The 19,508-nt window shown below is 41.3% G+C and overlaps 1 protein-coding gene across 8 annotated transcripts in view; it reads right to left on the minus strand.

Moving 5' to 3' along the window:
• Positions 1-19,508, minus strand: part of cdin1 (CDAN1 interacting nuclease 1) — a 75,475-nt gene that overhangs the window by 39,273 nt on the left and 16,694 nt on the right. For all 8 annotated transcript variants that reach the window (XM_061843084.1, XM_061843087.1, XM_061843083.1 and 5 more), the window contains exons 3-7: positions 18,741-18,786; positions 16,930-16,994; positions 15,888-15,948; positions 11,002-11,074; positions 115-194 (exon numbers count right to left, since the gene is read on the minus strand). In XM_061843084.1, the coding sequence (XP_061699068.1) occupies positions 115-194; positions 11,002-11,074; positions 15,888-15,948; positions 16,930-16,994; positions 18,741-18,786 (325 nt within the window). The remainder of the gene's footprint in view (positions 1-114; positions 195-11,001; positions 11,075-15,887; positions 15,949-16,929; positions 16,995-18,740; positions 18,787-19,508) is intronic.

Genomic DNA, 19,508 nt, shown 5'->3' on the forward strand with positions numbered 1-19,508 from the left:
AAGAAAAAAATGTGGGTGTTCTGGGTACAGTTCCAAGAGGCGACAATAAGATTTATAAAAGTAATTGGCAATAAAAGTAAAAAAAACAAATCATTCAAAATGTGAAGAATTTACTTGGTACACGTTCTTGGCCAAGGTTTGGTCTGGTATTAATGATGGTTCCTTCAGCATACTGTTGAGGACTAATTTTGAAGCTGTGAAGAAAACAAAGAAAATGACAAATGATGATGCACAGATTGAAGTTTGACCACCAAAAATCAACCATATTTTCACAAATATGTCCCTGTTTTAAGGACTTTGTGTCTAACTAGTTATGTTCAATATACAAATAAACGCCTCACCTCAAATAGACGGCTCATTTCTTTCGTAAGATAACACACAAAAGTTTTGTTCTTCTTAAAATACATGTGTAAAAAAATAAAGCCATAAATAACTGCATTGTGCACAGTAAATATTTGCAAGAAATTATAAAAATACCAAACATTGTTAATATAAAAAATAGACATGCATAGATACAAATCCCTGACCCATACAAGAAGTCCAGTACTTTATGTACCGGAGTACGTAAACACCTGAGGAAATACAGTAATTGCTTGGCTGAATGGGTGAAACAAACCTGGCAAAAGAGATCGTTAATTGAATTAAACTGCCTCATGCTGGATGAGTATACTACTCCATTAAAAACCGCCACTTGATGTCGAAACAGGTTTTCAATAAATAAATGTTTCAGTCCAGAGCACAGGAGCTCCATGCAGTTTATCTTTTGTACAAATGCCGCCTGTTCTGCATGTCTCATCCCCATTCTTGCTCTACTAACATTATAAATCAGACAAAAAACCCTGCCGGATGGGTTTCCCTGAGTACTGCAACAGGAGAAAGAGAGAGAAAAGGAGCGAGGGGGTGGGGGGAAGAAAACTTAAATCATCTCCTAAAAAGATTTGGATTCAATGGTTTGTAACGTGTGACGAAATGGCAGAGGTGCGCCATTTTAGTGATATATACTGTAAGTGCGCCCTCCTGACAATTTGCCATATTACCGACAATACATTGGAATGTTTCCATTCACATTTCAGGCATGGATGGCCCCTGGAACAACACCGTGCAGAGAACCCCTCGCTTATTTCTAACACTGTATACGTCGAGATTGACAAAGCTGATAGGCTCAGGAAGCTTCTGAAATTCAAAGAGACGGTTAAATGAAACCTGGTTGATGCTCCTTTACCGGATTTCCAGGCGTGAGGAAGCGGCGCTTCGAGCCCTCATCTATGGAATAAAGAAGGCGAGGTGGAAGAATAGACAAGGTGGGAGAAGGGCAAAGCCTTAAGCCCTTCCTCCTCGCTGACACCTCTTTTATTTGTGCTACCTTCTCTGGTTTAGCCTCACCCTCGAGCTCATAACCTCACCGCCTCTCCGAGCTGCCAAGCTCGGGCTTTATTTCTTTGCTCATTTCTCTCTGAGGTAGGTCTCTTTCTCCCCCCCCCCCCCCCCCTCTTCGGCGAATCCATACCACAATCCCGAGCAGGAAAGGGGTTGTAATTTCCCCTTGAGTTAGGACACCTCATGACAAATGATAATGGGTAATCAATAAAAGCAGGGGAAATATGAGACGGCAAACTTTATGAAACCAGGAGACATATTACTCCACAGACAACACCGTTTTCCCTTAACAAAGTCACTACTCGAGTGTGCCTAATAATCTGAAGGAAAATCAAAGGAGCCGCAACCACATCAGCAATATTGGCAACTTATTCCACTTTAATGGCATTTGAATTGATTTTTCTCCCCCTCGTCCTAATGGTCCTTTTATAGATTTGACGCTGCTTCTCCTAAACAGTCATGTGTATTAAACCTCCCTGAAGGCTAACGGTAGCCATTAAAGCCCTTGTCTCACTAGTGCTCATAATTGGAGGTTTGACCACCACCACAATTTGGTCTCACATAACACACACAAATACACACTTTACCACCAGACTATGATTCCACTCAGTTCCTTCAAATTGTTTTGTAGATTGGAACTTCCAAAGTCCAATGCTTTAAAGTTTGCAAAGTTATATTATTTCCCCGCAGACACAATTTAAAACACTTCACAGGCGTCTTGATAACTGTGACAAGTTTTTCTTTAAATACCCCAAAGATCGAAAATCACAGCATACGTCATTAAAATTAGCTCGTCTTGTGCAAATGACCCACTGCTCTCTCGCCCTCCTCTACTGAGAGACCAATCTCAAGAGAGGCATAGAAGAAATAAAAATATTTACATCAAAATAGCCCAAGGATCAAGAATTACAGTCCTATTTCCACCTCACTTTTGAAGCCTGGAGGGCAGACCTCGCAATGAAAAAAAGCAAATATCAACAAAAGCTGGGTTTTCATTAGCTTGGTTTGCTACATTATACCAATTTTATACCACGTATGTGGGAGAGCTAGAGCCTATGCCAAAACATTTTGGGTAAGAGGGCGGTATACTCTGCGGTAGTCAATTGCAGGGCTCATTTAGGCAAATATACATTCACACTCACACCTATGGGCAATTTAACCTTAACTTAAGATCCATGTATTGGGAAATGTGGGAGGAAACCAGAGCACTTGGAGACAGCCTACGCAATGGACTTTCCCGACTAGTCAATCACTCGTACAATAACAGCCAATCAGATAGCCGCATTGTCTTAACCCCTGGCTGGACACGCCCCTGCCGCCATGTTGTCCCACAAGCAATCCTGGTTGTGAGTAGCGTGCGCTTGGAAAAGTTAATGTTACGAAGAAAATGGTCCCCAGATGGTATTCTGATGAACGCTATCCTGCTAGGTTACAAGGGGCCCCCCGAATGATTCATTTTCCAAAGCCTAAAACACAGTTGACGAAGTCTCTACGATGGATTAAGGCTCGCGGAAGAGCGCGCGTACAACTAAGTGTGGACAATATCAACAAACACAAGGCTGTATGTTTGAAGCTAAGTGAGGGAGAAGTATCTTCTCTGAGTTTGATTGAATTATTATCAGTGCTTTATACATTGCAGGAGAACAACTTTCACTTTGTTAGCGTACCACTGACCTGCTGAATGAAGTGTGTTATGTTTCATGCCGAAGAGTCGGGTTAGTGATACGTAAATGCGCAACGTCATGCAAGAGAAATGTCTATTTGCCCATTTGTATTACATCAGACTTTTAAGACAGAGCACTGGGTTCCATTACGAGCCAAGTCAAATGAATACACCCACTCACTTATAAAGACTGCAATGATATTACACGTGATCTTTCCAGGTAAAAAGTACTCACCCTGCTTTAAATGTGCAGTACGATTCCACAAGTTTGTGAGGTGTCAAACTTTTTTTGCATCGATCGCCAACATTTCGCTGTAACTGACATTCCGTCCTGCTCCGTCCAAAATCTTAATTCCGTTTACATATCCTTGCGTGAAATAGTTGAGACCTCCCTGCAGAACTGTTCGACAAATCTGACACATTTGGCAAAAAAAAATACTGCATTATTATCTGGAATACAAGATAGAGAATCGACTTCCAACCTGTTTTGTTCAGTCGCCATTTTGAAAGTTGGTGGGACATGGCAACTGTGCGAAGGGGGCGGAGCTTAAGTTCACCAGTCGGAAAGGTCCATTGGTTGCCAGTCAATTGTAGGAGAGATATAGACAACCTTTCACGCTTACATTTACGCACACAATGTTTCTTTTTTTTAAATACTGTTTATACAGGATCATTTGTTCTGAAATCCGCACAAAGCGGTGGTCTACCACTGTTACGGTAAACTTTGGAGGTTCTACCGTACTTTGGTGACTCATCACAATAAGGTGCTCTTGTCCTCGAGCTATATATTTTTTCCCAAAGTAGCGGGGTTAAAAATAGCTATAAAGAGAACCTTTATGACCTTGGCTCTGACATTGTGGAATTCCATCCAAGCATCGATGTGATGAAAATCGAAGGCCGGGTCGCTAATAAATCACCATGCTTTTAAAATGAATTTACCCTAATGCTCATTCATCATGTGCTGTAATACCTTTGCAGGCCCTGGCTCGGTTTCGACGGCGTACACAAACACAGCAGTAAATAACAACAGGGTGCCCGCGTCCCTCGCATCGCTGCAGCTTCCAACATCAGCATACATTAAAAGACGCCCCCGCCTTGCACTACATCGCTCCTCCGTGACAGTCTGAGCTCATCTGTGGAGCGAACACACACACGCGCACGTGCACATACACAATAGCCAACGACATACATAAAATAGAGGAAAATAAAAAGCACAATCTGAAAAGCACCAGACGCCGAGAACAAAGCCCTGGAGCGCATCTTTGCCCCCTTGTTAACATTCACCAAATTTACTGTAATTGTCCCGTGTTGGTATAAATTCCGACTAAGGCGCCGTATCACAAGTCAGCATCTGAACAGAGGAGGAGGGAAAACAACAAATACAATACTTCGCCTCCGTTGAGATTTGCTTAACAAATCACAAGGCTGTGATTGTATATAAAACTCCAAAAGAAGACGAGCTAAAAAAAAAAAAAAAAAAAAAAAAAAGTCATAGCTCACGTCTGTCATTTCATCCTATTCCTTCGCACGGGTGAAAAAGTCATTATCGCAAATGCTGAGAAACCTCATTAGATAGCAACATTTGTTAGGGATAATAAACATTAACGGATGACGACTCCGATTGCCTCTGACACTGATGAGCGCCTCTGCAAGTTTGTTTATTAATTTAAAAAAAAAAAAAACACTTTATCCACAATGTGTGTGTGGCGTGGGGTGAGGCGGTGGGAGGGCGCTTGGCCATTGCCTCTACATACCCACCACCCCTGACACCGTGAATACCCCCCCGCCCCCCCCCCCACACACACACACACACACACACACAACCCGAACCATTGAGCTGTGGAGTGGGGAGTGCACTCGTTCATCAAACTTCATGGAGCAAGGGAGAGACGGGGCCTGATAATGTGAGTCGCGCTAAAGCTGATTTTCCGTGATGAATCTCGGAGCATATAAATTGGCTAATATCTGAAAACATTTACAGATACTCCAGGAATTGACTACTTGCATGTTGTGATGAATGAGTCTCCTCCACGCAAATTTCCACATCTGCCTAATACCCCTCATTTGATTTTCCAATTTACTATTTCTAAATGCTTCCTCAAACAGAAGATAAGGTGAGGAGAAGAATCAGGAGGACATTTCAAAAAAAAAAAAAAAGGGCTCTTTTTAAACTTGCTATATGGGGCGCAGAAGGAGCTGGTTCCCCGTAGAGATTATTGGGGCAGAACTGATCTGCTTCCACCTGATTCTCCCTGAAAGCACTGAGATGAGACCACATTCCGGTGTGCGTGTCCGTGTGCACCCGTAAAAGAATTGCAGCGGTAGATCTGGCAGCACCGGGGCTACGTAGGTCAGGCCATTAGAGTGCGGCAGAGGCTGGCTGGAGCTCCTCTCGTGAAAGGGAGTAATTAGTATACTTGTCAAGTGGAGTGCCGTGGCGCTACTCGCCTCCACCGCCCTTGCGAAGAAATCGCTCATCTTGCCTCCGTGTGCACCTCCTTCCTGCTGCTCTCATTATTTCGACACACACACACACACAAACAATCCTTGCCTTCAGGTGAACGAGGGCCTTAACAATGACAGTGGACTCCCGAGTTTGACTGGATGCAACACAACGCGACACCCAGCAATCTACAAAAGAGCGGCGCCATTATGAATAGATCAAAAGGAGCCAGGAAACGTTCTCGCAGTGTTAACATCAAACGAGGGACATTTATAACCTGGCATATGGGGCTTCTGTAAAGGAATGCGACAATAAATCTTGAAGGCGCTCGAATCACAGTTACAAAACACGCGGGGAGCAATCTAATCTGGAGCCGGGCCTTGGGAAAATGGAAAAGGTCAAATAGCAAGCAAAATTGCCTCCTCGAGAAAGAAAGAGGGGGGGAAAAAAGTATGTCTAAATCTAGAGCGCCTGTCAAAGAGGGGAATAGAAAGAGGGATGACGAGACTGAGGCATAGCAAAGACGGTTGGGAGGCGGGTGCTGGGGGAGCGCAAGCACCCCTGCTGTGGCCGCTACTGACGGGGGATATTCTACAGTATAGATTTTAGTGATTGCTATTAACATATTTTCTCATATAGTGGCCAGCTACGTTTTATCGACTAGGGTACAGAACGTGTCGGGCTTCAGCTGGCTCATGACCCTCAACATGATGAGCAGTACAGAATGAATGGCTGTAGTCTCTCTTTGAACTTCACTGTCTAGGGCAGCTTTACAGATGCCACACAATGCTACACTATGTGTGTGGGATAGTTGTGTCAGACGTAGTAAACAGAACAAAACCAGCAGAAAAATGTCGTGATCTTTTCCTCCCAACTGGGACAAATAAGCTTCCACGAGACAAGCATCATTATGATTGCTGATATCATATTCAATAAATACTAAACTGCTTTGAACACATTGATTTATTTACAGCAGCCACCCGATAGTATTTCATTCTGCTTTGGCGAGACTCTTGCCGATATTTTCTGCTGAAAGAACTGAAAGAGGGTGGGGGAGGGGGCGGGGATTGGTCGTCATGGTGAAGTGATGACGGAAAGGACCAAAACAAAAACAAGGAAGGCGGAGAAAACAATCTTAAACAGTGTATTGATCCGGCCCGGGCGATACATACATTACATATATTCCCTGCACCCAAAGGCACCATCCCTATATCTCTTCGATGCAACGGGGAATGGAGAGAATTAAAAGGAGGGAAAAAAAAACAACAAGACACTCACCCAGTCAGGGTTAATGTTCCTTATGTAGAAGTCTATTGATCTTCGCGGGATTCTTTGGAGTTCGAAAGGAACTCGCGTGCAAGCAGGAGCGTGACAAATACGCCTGCCAATAGCTCTGAAGCAGCCTGTTAGCTAATTGCCAACAAAGACAATTACCTAGACATTGTTTCATAATGGTAACACTAGACTCCTGTGTAATATGTCAGTGGCAGGCAGCGCATTTCCGACCCGGGGACTTAAGTGACCTAATCCAATACTTAATACAAACTGTGTCACGTCGGAGTTTTACAAAAAAAGGATCCAAAATCAAAATGAAAAAAAAAAAAAAAAAAAAAGACTGAGCGAGGCATTTTGTGCATTTGAGATACCGTAATTCCTGGCCTACAGAGCTCACCTAGTTATAAGCCTCACCCAGTACATTTGTAAAGGAAATACCATTTGGTACATACATAGGCCGCAGCAGCTGTGTAAAAGCCGCGAGTTCCCACATTGAAACACGAGATATTTACAAAGAAAGACGGTACACAGAGAGTTTAACGCTCGCGCCGTGCTAACGCTAATGCTAGCGCTGCCGCGCTAACAGGGCTGGTTAAAAAAAAAAAAAAACATACTGGTAAAAATCCCTGAGACATGGCAGCAACACACTAGCGCAGCGCTAACATGGCCGGACCAGTAAAAGTCACTTCCTCGGCGCATATATTCGGTTTCACTCTTACCTTTTCCGCTTGAGTGCCCTTTTGCGGCCGTTAAAAAAAAAAAAGCACAAATTAGCCGCATCACCACATAAACCGCAGGGTTGAAAGCGTGTGAAAAAAGTTGAGGTTTATAGGCCGGAAATTACGGTAAATACAATTACTACTAAAGGAAGAAACATAATTATCCTCTAGCTTCCTCTAAACAATTTCAAAACTCTATCCTACAAGATCATTTGGTGCAATTCACAATCAATACTTATTTAGTGACATGCCAAAAATAAATGAAATACATTGTACTACACAGGGATTCTGATTTACAGATCAGAAAATCCATTCACTCTTCTTTATTCTTAGTGTTAGTTAGCCATGTAGTCAGAGCTAGCTAGTTGTACCACTCATATAGTAATTCCTACTCTGAAAGTGCCCCGCCCCAAATAAAAATTCCTTTTTCAGGTTGAAACAAAACAACCAGCAACAGTGTTAGCATCCCTATCCTCAAAATATTGGGTTTATTGAAAGGTACAGGGAAGTCTGGGTATCCCTGCTGGAGCTACTTCCCCCGCGACCTGACCCGGAAAAGCGGTAGATAATGGATGGATGGGCCATCCATCAATCCGTCCAATTTTCTTATCCACACGAGGGTCGCAGGGAGTGCCAGAGCCTATCCCATCTGTCAACGGGCAGGAGGCGGGGTACAGCCTGAACTGGTTGCCAGCCAATCGCAGGGCACATCAAGACAAACACCCGCACTCACAATCACACCTAGGGGCGATTTAGAGTGCTCAATTAATGTTGCATGTTTTTGGGATGTGGGAGGAAACCGGACTGCCCGGAGAAAACTCACACAGGCACGGGGAGAACATGCAAACTCCACACAGCCGGGTCCGGGACTGAACCCGAGACCTCAGAACTGTGAGGCCAACGCTTTCCAGCTGAGCCACCCTTATTGAAAAGGTCCTCAATAAAAATATATATATATTTTTGATAATGTCTGAGATTCACCCTACTCTGTCACCCATTGTACACATTGCAAAGTGATTTGGCTCAACCAATCAGAGTAGACATCCTTTACAATAGTCTTACTGGCACGCCAATTGCCTATCTGTGATCTACTGTATAAAATTTAACTTTTGAATTGAGCTACTTAAAAGTTCTTCGTAATATTTAATTTTTTTTAGTTCCACCTCTTTCCAAAGTCAGCAGTTTGAACTCAAAATGTGAGATGCTTTTTCTTTGTTTTATGCATACCATGACATACATACATGGAAGAGAATGGTGACAGAACCAAGACTATATTGCCATGTAGCATCAATGAGGGACACAACCACTACATGTAGCTAGCTCAACTGTCAACCCAGTCGACAATAACAAAAGAACATATGCAAAACAAGTAGTTAGTAGTGCAGATGACTTACTATATGACAGTTATGTATCGGAAAACCTCACTCTTCACTCCCCACGGTCTACACTAGGAATCTGTTGCACACCAAATTAATTTGTTTTTTTTTTACTTTTATAGAACACTTATATAACATTACTTATACCATAAAGTACAGTTAATATGATGAGGAAGTGTGACCACGTAACAGATTAGCTCAATTTACATTTGATTCCATTGATCGACAAACTGCAGGTTGAACACTGTAAAATTGTGCTCTAAATTATGTTTTGTATTTATTAATAGATGATCAGTGCTGATGTTTTCACAAAACTTACCGATTTAAATGGGATACCAAATATGACGAACAACAAGAAATCACGTTTTCGAAGGATAGTGATGCAGGGAAGCGGTGTAATATCATCCGAGATTGCCTGCATCTCCCGGATGAATGACCAGCTCTACAAGCCGCGATGACTTGTATTTTGACAAGCAGTGGATAACGGCGTTGTAGGTCCAAAGTAATCACACTTTGACGTTGACAAATGGCCAGGCTGGGGTGAATGTGAAAATAACACACATCCGCTTTCATCTCTTTTGTGATTAAATCGCAAGTACATCTTCTCTGATCACACGAACTCCTGCACAGGTCTGTTGAATTCATATTGGTGCAAGATTATTTTTGCAATTGTGAAGTGGTTTCGGCGGCACGGTGGATCAGCTGGAAAGTGTTGGCATCACAGTTCTGAGGTTCTGGGTTCAATCCCGGACCAGCCTGTGTGGAGTTTGCATGCTCTCCCCTGTGCCTGTGTGGGTTTCCTCCGGGTACTCCGGTTTGCTCCCAGAAAACATGCAATATTAATTGGACACTATAAATTGTCCCTAGATGTGATTGTGAGTGAGGCTGTTTGTCTCTTTGTGCCCTGCGGGTGGCTGGCAACCAGTTCAGGGTGGAACCCCCCTCCTGCCCGTTGACAGCTGGGATAGGCTCCAGGACTGCCCACGACCCTTGTGAGGATAAGCAGCTAAGAAAATGGATTGATGGATGAAGTGGTTTCATTTTCTAAAATTAGTAATGGAAACAAAAACTTAGAACCGACTGGGATAATCTCATAATCTATATTAAAATATCACTTGCTGTTCCAGTCTTTTAGGTTTGTCAATTAGAGATATTCAAAATTAATTTGCGGATATTTGCGCTGTAGATTCTGTGATATAATAGTTGCTACATCTAACTACAGTTTAAATATGGGTATAGGAAAGGTGGGCCTACTATTGGACACTTGTATTGAATATTTTAGTTTGTTTTAAAAAGTCTTTAAAGCAAATTGTTTAACATTTTAATGTATGAAAAGTGTTATATAGTGCAATTTGATTTACAATTTTCCACAATCTTTAATTTGCTTCAATTCAAATTACAGTATTCAGATATCTTAAACCAAGTTTTAATGTGATGAAATGAAGTTGTAGATACCTGTAACTCAAATTATGATTAGTGGAACTCAAACCGTAGATATCTCCAAGTAGAAATATTTACAATTCATTTGCAGATATCCATAATGTGTAATTTGTAAAAATGTAATTACAGTAGTCAGAAAGGCATTGATATATACAATGTAAATTCTGGACAGTCAAATATAGCTTTTAAATGTTCAACTGGCTTGCCGTAAATTACCAAAGTGTATTTGCTAACACTTGTGTGAATAAATATTTGGACATTTCACACACAATGTGTGGACAATACCTTTGACATTTTCAGCAAAAATGTTACCACCTGGAATTTACTTCCCCTGCAGCTCATCCATCAGCGCTACCTCGGCACTGTTTGCTTTTTATTTTGTCACATTGCTCCAACCCAATTTCCTCAGTGGAGCCACGCAAGGTTGCAGCGAGGATGCAAGAATAAAGAGGAGGAGAAGACACATTTATATATGCAACTGGGGATGACGGAAGAAGACTCAAATAATATAAATAACACCGAAGAGGTGAGCTTGTATTGATCCAAAGTGCAGTTGAGGGGTGGCGGCACCCCATACCGCTCAATTGTCAAACCTATTGGAGGTAGTCTGTTGCGCATTTGGATGGAGCAGAAGGCGGAATCCATAGACAAAGGACTCCAATTAAGACTGAAGGAGACAACGATTGAGAGGGGTGAATGTAAACTCACGTGTTTCCCCCTCCAGGTTCTGAAGGAACCTGTCTAGGATGAGGCGAGCCATGAGCGCAGGAGACAAATCCACCTGAAACAGAGAGGATTAGCCTTAATAAAACAAATAATGCATGTCATGAAGATACAATTACAGGGAGTCCTCGGTCTACGATTGAGATCCGTTCCTACAGTAGCGACTTAACTCGAATTTTGACTTAAGTCGGATTCCACCATTAAAGTCAGAATTTACATCAAAATACTTTGTATAAAAAACAGATACATTGAAATAAACAACATGATGTACTTAGGTGGATGGAGAAGAAGAAGGGGAGGCTGTGCTTAGCTATTGCCAAGGAACCTGGTTCTCAATCCTCACCATCTCGACAAGTATCAAAGAACCTTGTTTTGTGATCATTGGATCCGACATAGGAACGGAACCCTTCACATGCGCTAAAATACAGGCTTTGTCTTTAATAATTGTTACCACGGTTGACCGACTTGAAGGTGTTGGTGTCTTTCCTTTCTCCAATCGTTTTAAGATCTCGAGCTTCGTTTCCATGGTCATGGATTTTCTTTTGGCTACAGAAGCATTTCTAAAAAACACAGCTTTCTTCTTTGGGGCGATAATGTCTAAAAAGGAGGGCAAAAAATGCGAAGATACTCCTGGCGCACATACATGCACAAGCATTAGCCAGACAAAATGGTGGACAGTCATGGGGGTTGGAAAGTTAAAACGTCTTAGGTCGAGACCGTCTTAACCCCAGGACTCCCTGTATATTATTGATTAATGAATTCATTTTGGCAAAGGAATCCACTTCTGAATTGTTCTGATGTCAAAAAATTTCTATTTCTATTTTTTGAAAGCACTGGTAACAGAAATTATGCTCAAGGCAACATTTTTATTTTAGTTAAATGTTTGTAATTGTCATACAAGAGTAAAAAGAGGTTGTCTTGTAAAACTAAAATAAAGTAAAATTACTTCCCTTTTGAGACACCGGACAAACACGCAGTAGCAATGAAACACAAAGGTTAGGTATTCAATAATATATGTTCAACAAAAACTCACTCAGTATACATACTTTAAATGCTCATAAACTGCAGTCTCATCCGATTTGTGACATCACCCCGTGATGGTTTGTTTTAACTTGTGAGGTACATTTTTCCACGAGTTGGAGTTTGCAGGTTATAAATGTAATATCAGAAGGACATTCAGCAAAGTGTAGGTCTTTCCTAAAGCTGAAAAATTAGGATTATACTGCATATACTATAATACAGACTACATTGTTCCATCCCAATGGTTGACAACTGAACTGAACAAAAATATTTGTTTTTTGTTTTTCCCCCTCACTGGAGTTTTATCTTTAAGTCTTATTCTTTGACCATGCGCAACTCCTCTTAAGGTTTTGTGAAAATGAGTTATGTAGCACTTGAAGAATCAAGCTAGCTGACAGATATGGGCACACTTGATGGAGGTAAATATATATAATTTGTTAGATGCACACTGTCCACCATTGTTTTTAGTAAAAAACAAAAACAAGAAAAAAAAACCCAAATGCATCAGCAAAGAAATATTGGAAAGTGACAGACACTAAAATTGTTTTCGAAAACATTTAATTCAATTAACTCAAGCAACATCAGTAACAAGAAGACACATGAAGTCATTAGAAAAGCTTTTTGCTTAAGAGCAAATTAAGCCTTTGTTTGAGGACTTTGGCAGAACTAAATAAAAAAAAAATACAATTTTAAATCTTGTTTTTATAATGGGGACCTAAAAAGCCTTTCAGTTTGTCTTATTGACTCTGCAAGATTTTTTCCTTTTAATGTCACCGTACTATGACATTAAGAAGGCAATAAAAACGGTCTCTCTCAATAAAGAGGATAAGCAATCAGGTTTTCCGACTACGTTTTACTTCTGGTTGTCTCACCCAGGCTTTGTCTCAGCTTATTGGCTTGCTCTCCATTATCACCTCTGGATAGCAAGAGGATGACAGATTCCCCGTAAGCAGCATCCCCTTGAGCTGACACATGAAAAATGGCAAACTCACCAACACTCCCCCAGCCTGAATAAGGACCAACTGATTAGTTCAGGTAGTCGCATCGCCCTCATTTTCATATTAATCACCAGTCCATTTCTAGTCGGTTCTTTAGCATGCCACCACTTTAGCAGCCACAGGACTTCTTTTTTTTCTCTGGACAATAATTTATGTACATTATAAGCAGTACAGAAAATAGATGTATATGACAGAACTCACTGTTCCCCAGAGCTAGAAAAGTACGCAACAGTCGACTGTACAGTGATGCCTCGGTTCTCGACCACAATACGTTCCAGAAAATGGTTCGAAATGTGAATTGTTCGAAAACCGAATCGATGTTTCCCATTACAATGAATGGCAAAAGAAATAATGTGTTCCAAGCCTTGAAAAAATTGGGCTTTTTAAAGCATTTTTTTTAGATTTTCCTGATAATAAACTGCATAATAGAAATACATGTATAGTTTAAATAATTCATATAATAAAATAATTTAAGAAATATATTTATTTTTTGCTTAAAATGTATGCTTTAGCAGTAGAGTACGCTAGGTTGGGCGTGCACTGCCGTATCTGTAGCGACTCAGAAACACGCACACCAGATTAGTAGTCGACTATCAATACTTTCTTGAAGTTGACAGTTTTATGCAGAGATTTCCGATTTTCAGCATGAGCAGCCCAACTACCTTTAACTTAACTACAAAAAAATCTCCAAATTTTCATTTGATTTGTTCGAAAACGGGGCCGTTCGAAAACCAAGGCTTTACTGTATTACTTTTCCATGACAGTGTCCGACCTCTGATTTTTGGATTTCAAAACAGATTAATTATATTTACAGTAATTTGTTCCAGATTCTAAACTTTCTCCCATAAAACCTTGATCAACTGTACAGCAAATGTTTCAATATCCATTTTAACATAAGTCAGTCATGTATAAGCAGAATCTAACCAATTTTAACACTCTTAATGTTAAGGAGGGGAGGGTGGTAAATACTTTAAAATTAACTGCCGTACATAAGTAAAACCTACAACTAAAACCTACTGTATAACGCTGTGACCTTTGATCCCAAGACGCACATGGCAGTTACCCAGTCATCCGTTAGCATAAAAAACCCACATATATCAACTATCTATACATCTTCACTCAATGTCCGAGCACACAGAAACGATAGAAATCAAGTTCTTTTTATTCGCAAAACGTTGGCACCTACGGTAATCACTACCAGAGCAGTCGACATCATTACTCAGTCTTGTAAAACAACAGAAACTCACAAGAGTCAACTACAGGACACCAGTCACAGAAGAGCAAAATGAAAGTCCCTTGATTGAAAAAAATATAAGCTGCTTGATACGGACTTCGAGAGTATGTGTGTGGGTTGACGGTGGGAAGAAGAACAATAAGATACAATCGAAACCTACCAAAATAAAAGGAGCACCAGGCCTATACATGTCTTAGTCACAAAAATAAAATAAAACCAAGCCTACAAATCATCAATTGCCGGCTGAAATGAGGACTAGTGAGGTGTACTCATATGCAAGACCTCATATATGATGGCAACTTTACATCATTTAAGGCATAATCCTCCTGAATATTTTGGTTGAACAAGCTTTAAGACGTTCGTGAGTTGAGGTTCCGCTGAATTGCCGTCTATCTTGAGGCCTTTACGTTTAACTGACCTATACATAAAAAGACTACATTTAGCATAAAACGGCAATATTCGCGGAGGACATCTCGGGGCGAAAAGGGTCCGGCGGCAGTTTTCATCACTGTTAATCATTTCTCTCCATTGGAGATATATTGTCTCATAAAGGGATGAAACTACATCAATTAGTGGTCTGAGAGAGCATGAGTGCTTAGTTTAAATGTTAAGTAGCATATTAAAATGACAGTTAAATGGTTCATAGACAGTTATCTCTGAGCTGGATTTGGTCCTTTAAAAAGAGGAAGAAAAAACCTTGTGTCAATTAAATGGTGAATGAATAATGACAGTTAGCTTTGAGGCACCACTGATGCATGTGAGCTCCTCTTATTTTAGATTAAGAAACACTCCAGTGCCATTGACTGGTCTAAGGACGCAATAAAAATTCTAATGTGGATTTAAATGGGCAAACTAAGGCCGAAGTGACAAGAGGGCAATGTGCAGAAATGACAAATAAATACAAGAGAGAGAGACATCTGGTTTCACAAACTCATAAATGGGGGGGAAAAAATATCCAATACTAACCCAGTTGATTTTTGTGTAAACTACTTGGAAGCAAAATGCATATTTTACTGGTTTTAACATTGAAACATTAAAGGAATTCATATTTTCTGACAGTTTGTAAGCCGTAAAAGAGCATCTATTTTTGAAAAATATGTTCTTTTCAGAAAACTGGAAAAATGTAGATATGTATATAACACTTCTTCAAAATTCTTTAAGTTAAAAATAAATAACCACTGGTCACGATTTGCAAAAATATTGTATATATTCTTTACATGCGTAATTGTTTACATATAGTAAACACCCTCGGCTTAACTTAACGCACAACATGCGACATCATGTCAAATCAAACAAGCAATGAAGTGATAGAAGGAGGAATTAACGGCTGACCCTACGCTCCTCACCTGTCTGCAGTTTGCACTTTGCCCGGGCCAGCGCAATTTGGGGAAAATTGCACGATAAAACACAACAAAGTATTTTCACATCTGCTTGATGGAGGTGAGAGCTAATTACATTAAATAATTGATAATGGAGCGGACCATTTCAGCAATTTTCATAATGACTAACAGACAAGAGAGAAAATCAAAAACTGATGCCGACGTCTATATAGGGAAAGATACAAAAGGACATCAAGGAAGACGGAGGGTCGGAGGGGGGGGTGGAAGTTAAACCATTACCTCATTGGCCAACTCCAGCAAGACAGGAGCAGAGGGACGTGTCACGGCCTCGCTCAGATACCTTCATGATAACAAAAGAACAACAAAAGCATTGACAACAAATGGAAGGCAGACAGAAGAGGGGAGCAACGAGGGCTAGCCGAGACATGCTAATGTCCCTGATGACTTTGCCCTGGGTGGCATATGGCAGACTCAATGTGGTTAAAGCAGCATGGCTCCGAGGGCTTCAATTCCCCCGCACCCAAACCCCCCCAAGACAGACATGAATATGATGGTTAGTTAACCCCTGCCCGCCCAAAAAGGCCGTTTTCCCTCCCCAGCTACAATAAACTGCGCCCTCGGATCAGCTTCAAGGTTTTTCGGAGTGAAAACGATTGTAGTAATATGCAAGTCACTATTCATGATATTCCTCACTAAATAATATCGCTTGTCTTCATTATGACCACAACATGTCCTCACAAGAATTTACTCGGGACAAGCAGTTTTACACTCAGAAATGAAAAGAGATTTTCAATTTCTGCAAATTGTGGTCAGGGATATATAAATATATATATATATTTTTAGTAAATAGATGAGGCCTCTACAAATGCATTTTTGCAATAATATTTACCAATATGGCCGACTGACAGGTAAATTACAATTTATTTTCCACCACGGCTGACCACTCACCAAAGGAGTGAGTGGTTTCAATCCCGACTGGCTGTCAGCTATCGAAATGTCCCTGGGCAAGAGACTCAACCCTAAATTGCTCCAGGTTGGAATGTAAATGAGGAACTGTCCTCGATTGCCTTACCTGGTTAAACAAAGGAAAAATGATCATTTCAAGTGAAAAGTTGAAAATAAAACGGAAACCCTGAGCTGCAGAGCTCCATACATAACATAAATTGCATGCACATGTGGAGTTTAGGATAAGCCTCTACGAAACTCCCAGGAGAACAGAAGCTGTATGCAGCACCTGTCTGGTTTGACTCCCAACTACTAAATGACTCGAGCCCCTTTCCCAGTGGGCAACAGGGCAACGACATAAAGCAGATATCTATACCTTTGGTAGTAGCTTTCAATGACATCAGGTGCATGGTGCCTCGAAATTGTCCTTTTGGTTCGTTTCTGTTGAGAAAATGAGAAAACGATGTCATTAGACACAAGTAGAAAGCACGACTACTCCTGCTTATACAGGTGTATCTCAAGATAGTAGGAGTATTTTATTGATTTCAATTTTATGGTGGCGCTTTATATAAACAAAAACAGTTTACATTAGTTTGTCTTTGGTCCGTTTAGAGTTTTTGAACATTAGACTGGTATTCTTATTTGACGCATCTGGTCATACTTGGGTGGATCCATGTTAAAATCCGGATTTAATACCGAATTTTCTGCACTATTAGGCACACCTAAAAGCCTTTAATTTTCTCAAAAGCTGACGGTGTGCCTTATATGTGGATCAACATTGAGCCTTTAGTGCCGCTTCATCTAATGGATGCATAACGTCGCCCCAACCTCTACTGTAGCATCCATTCTATGTGCATTATAATGATGTGCGCGTTATATGTGAAAAAAGTTTTAAAATTGGCCATTCATTGAAGGTGCGTCTTATAGTGCTTATAGTGCAGTGCGCCTTATAGTGCGGAAAACATGGTACGTTAAATTGACGTTCGGTGTGAATGTGAATGGTTGCTTGTCTACATGTGTGCTGCACTTGGCTGGTGACCAGTCCAGGCTGTACAATGCATTCCACCTAAAGTCAGCTCAACCGCAACTTTAATGAAGACACGACAAAAATGGATGGATGGATGGATGGTGACAGTTTGACCCCGAAGTGGATTATTTCTATTTTCATTATTTCCAACAGGCAAAAACTCAGTTGGAATTCAAACAAATTGACTTTGGAGGTTGAACTGCCATTTCTGGGGAAAAAAAAATCACTTTTGATACTGCCAAGCAGAGGTTAGTTCACACACCGTTTAATTTGTCAGAAAGTGAAGGATATAAGTTTCCCCGTCCAAATGAGTAAAATAAATTCTGATGTGTTGAGCCCTGGCATCTTTTTCCCCAGTCTTATAAATGAGCATGAGGGATCTTGGGTCAGAGTGATTTATTTTCAATAAGTTTCCCGGCGTGGAGGTGGGGTCAAAGTGTGCAAAGGCAGTCATGTACATCTCCCACCTCCCCCCTCCTTCTCCTCTTTATGATCGGACAATGATGCGATTCCCATGTTCCTCAGGCTGACATTTCCAAGCAATCTCCTTGAGGAGCAGGACAAGGGTTAAGAGACGAAAAGCATTGTTTAAAAAAAAAAAACCAACTCATTTAAAAACTGCTACACAGAAGAAAAAAAAAATGTAATTCCACTGAGACAGCCCTAGTGACTGACACCCGTCAGATGGATGATAAATGACTCCATTTTCTGCCCGTGCTACCTTCTGCCACTGGCGGCGGCGGCCATTTATCATCATCGGCTGTCAAGCATGGAAAGCGGCAGTGACAGTGCGAGTCAGCAAACATTTAGCACACGCAGCCGCACTAGATGGGGAAATTATTATTGTCAGAATAATAATGGTTTAGCATAATTTATTACAGGTCCAGCAAATAAGCAGGGGCTAGATGTTATTAGACAGATGGATGGGGAGGGTTGGCAGCCATCCACTGAGGCTCGGGCAGGCAAGTGGCGTCGACATGAGGAAGAAGAGGGGGTGAAATAAACGAGTGTATGTTGGCGAGGTGCGAGTGGCGGGGGGTGTTTGAGGGGCATCCTCCAAACCAATCAGAGAGCTGGCAGTTCAATTACATAGAAATAAAGGGACATTCATCATTCAATTAGGCACCTGTCAGGGCTCACAAAGGAAGAAAACTTCTAACCTGGTACTCCAGGGAGAAGATGCTCAGAAGAGTGGACTGCGAGTGACTGGAACAAATAAAAGAAGGACAAAGTTAATTACTAGAAAGCATTGCTCATATTGACAAAGGAAGAGAGAATGGGTGTGTGCTTTTAAGGGGGGGGGGGGGGATGCAGGGCAGGAGGCTTCAAAGCTCAGGCCAGATGCCCTGTAATCGAAAAGAACATGAAAACAAGTGTGGCAAAGTTGTTCCAGATGATCACCTTTGACAGAAAAGACATGTTGAGCTTGAATGAGGAGTTTTTACGTCAGTTGCATACATACCATTTTATTCATGTAGTGGAATTTAATGTAGGGTGGTAGAGGGCAATATACTGCCAACCTTTATTTGTTTGAATGGTAGAATAATCACAAGATGGCCTTATTTTTAGGACTGGCATGTTAAACACACTGCGACCCCCCCCCCCCCCAAACCCCACACAGCAACCAACAGGCTTTGAAAATGGAAACTCACACTGCAGTAAGCACAGTGGCTCCCATGAGTGCCTTCATTCCAAAAAGGTTGCCATAAGCTGCGTTGGTCTCAGTCTCTCCCCCCCCCCCCCCACCCCCGGTCAATGTCAAACACCTGGCAAAGACACCAACATGGGGAAACAAGCAGTGGCAAGAGGGAGTATCTTCAATATCCCTTCAAATGTACAGAACATAACCCCATATTGCATCTTAGGAAAAGACATGAATGTTGTCCAAACTAACTAAACATATTGAATACATCCAGGGTTGACCTCTC

Source organism: Syngnathoides biaculeatus, chromosome 15 (assembly GCF_019802595.1).
Source record: "Syngnathoides biaculeatus isolate LvHL_M chromosome 15, ASM1980259v1, whole genome shotgun sequence".
Lineage (NCBI taxonomy): Eukaryota > Metazoa > Chordata > Actinopteri > Syngnathiformes > Syngnathidae > Syngnathoides > Syngnathoides biaculeatus.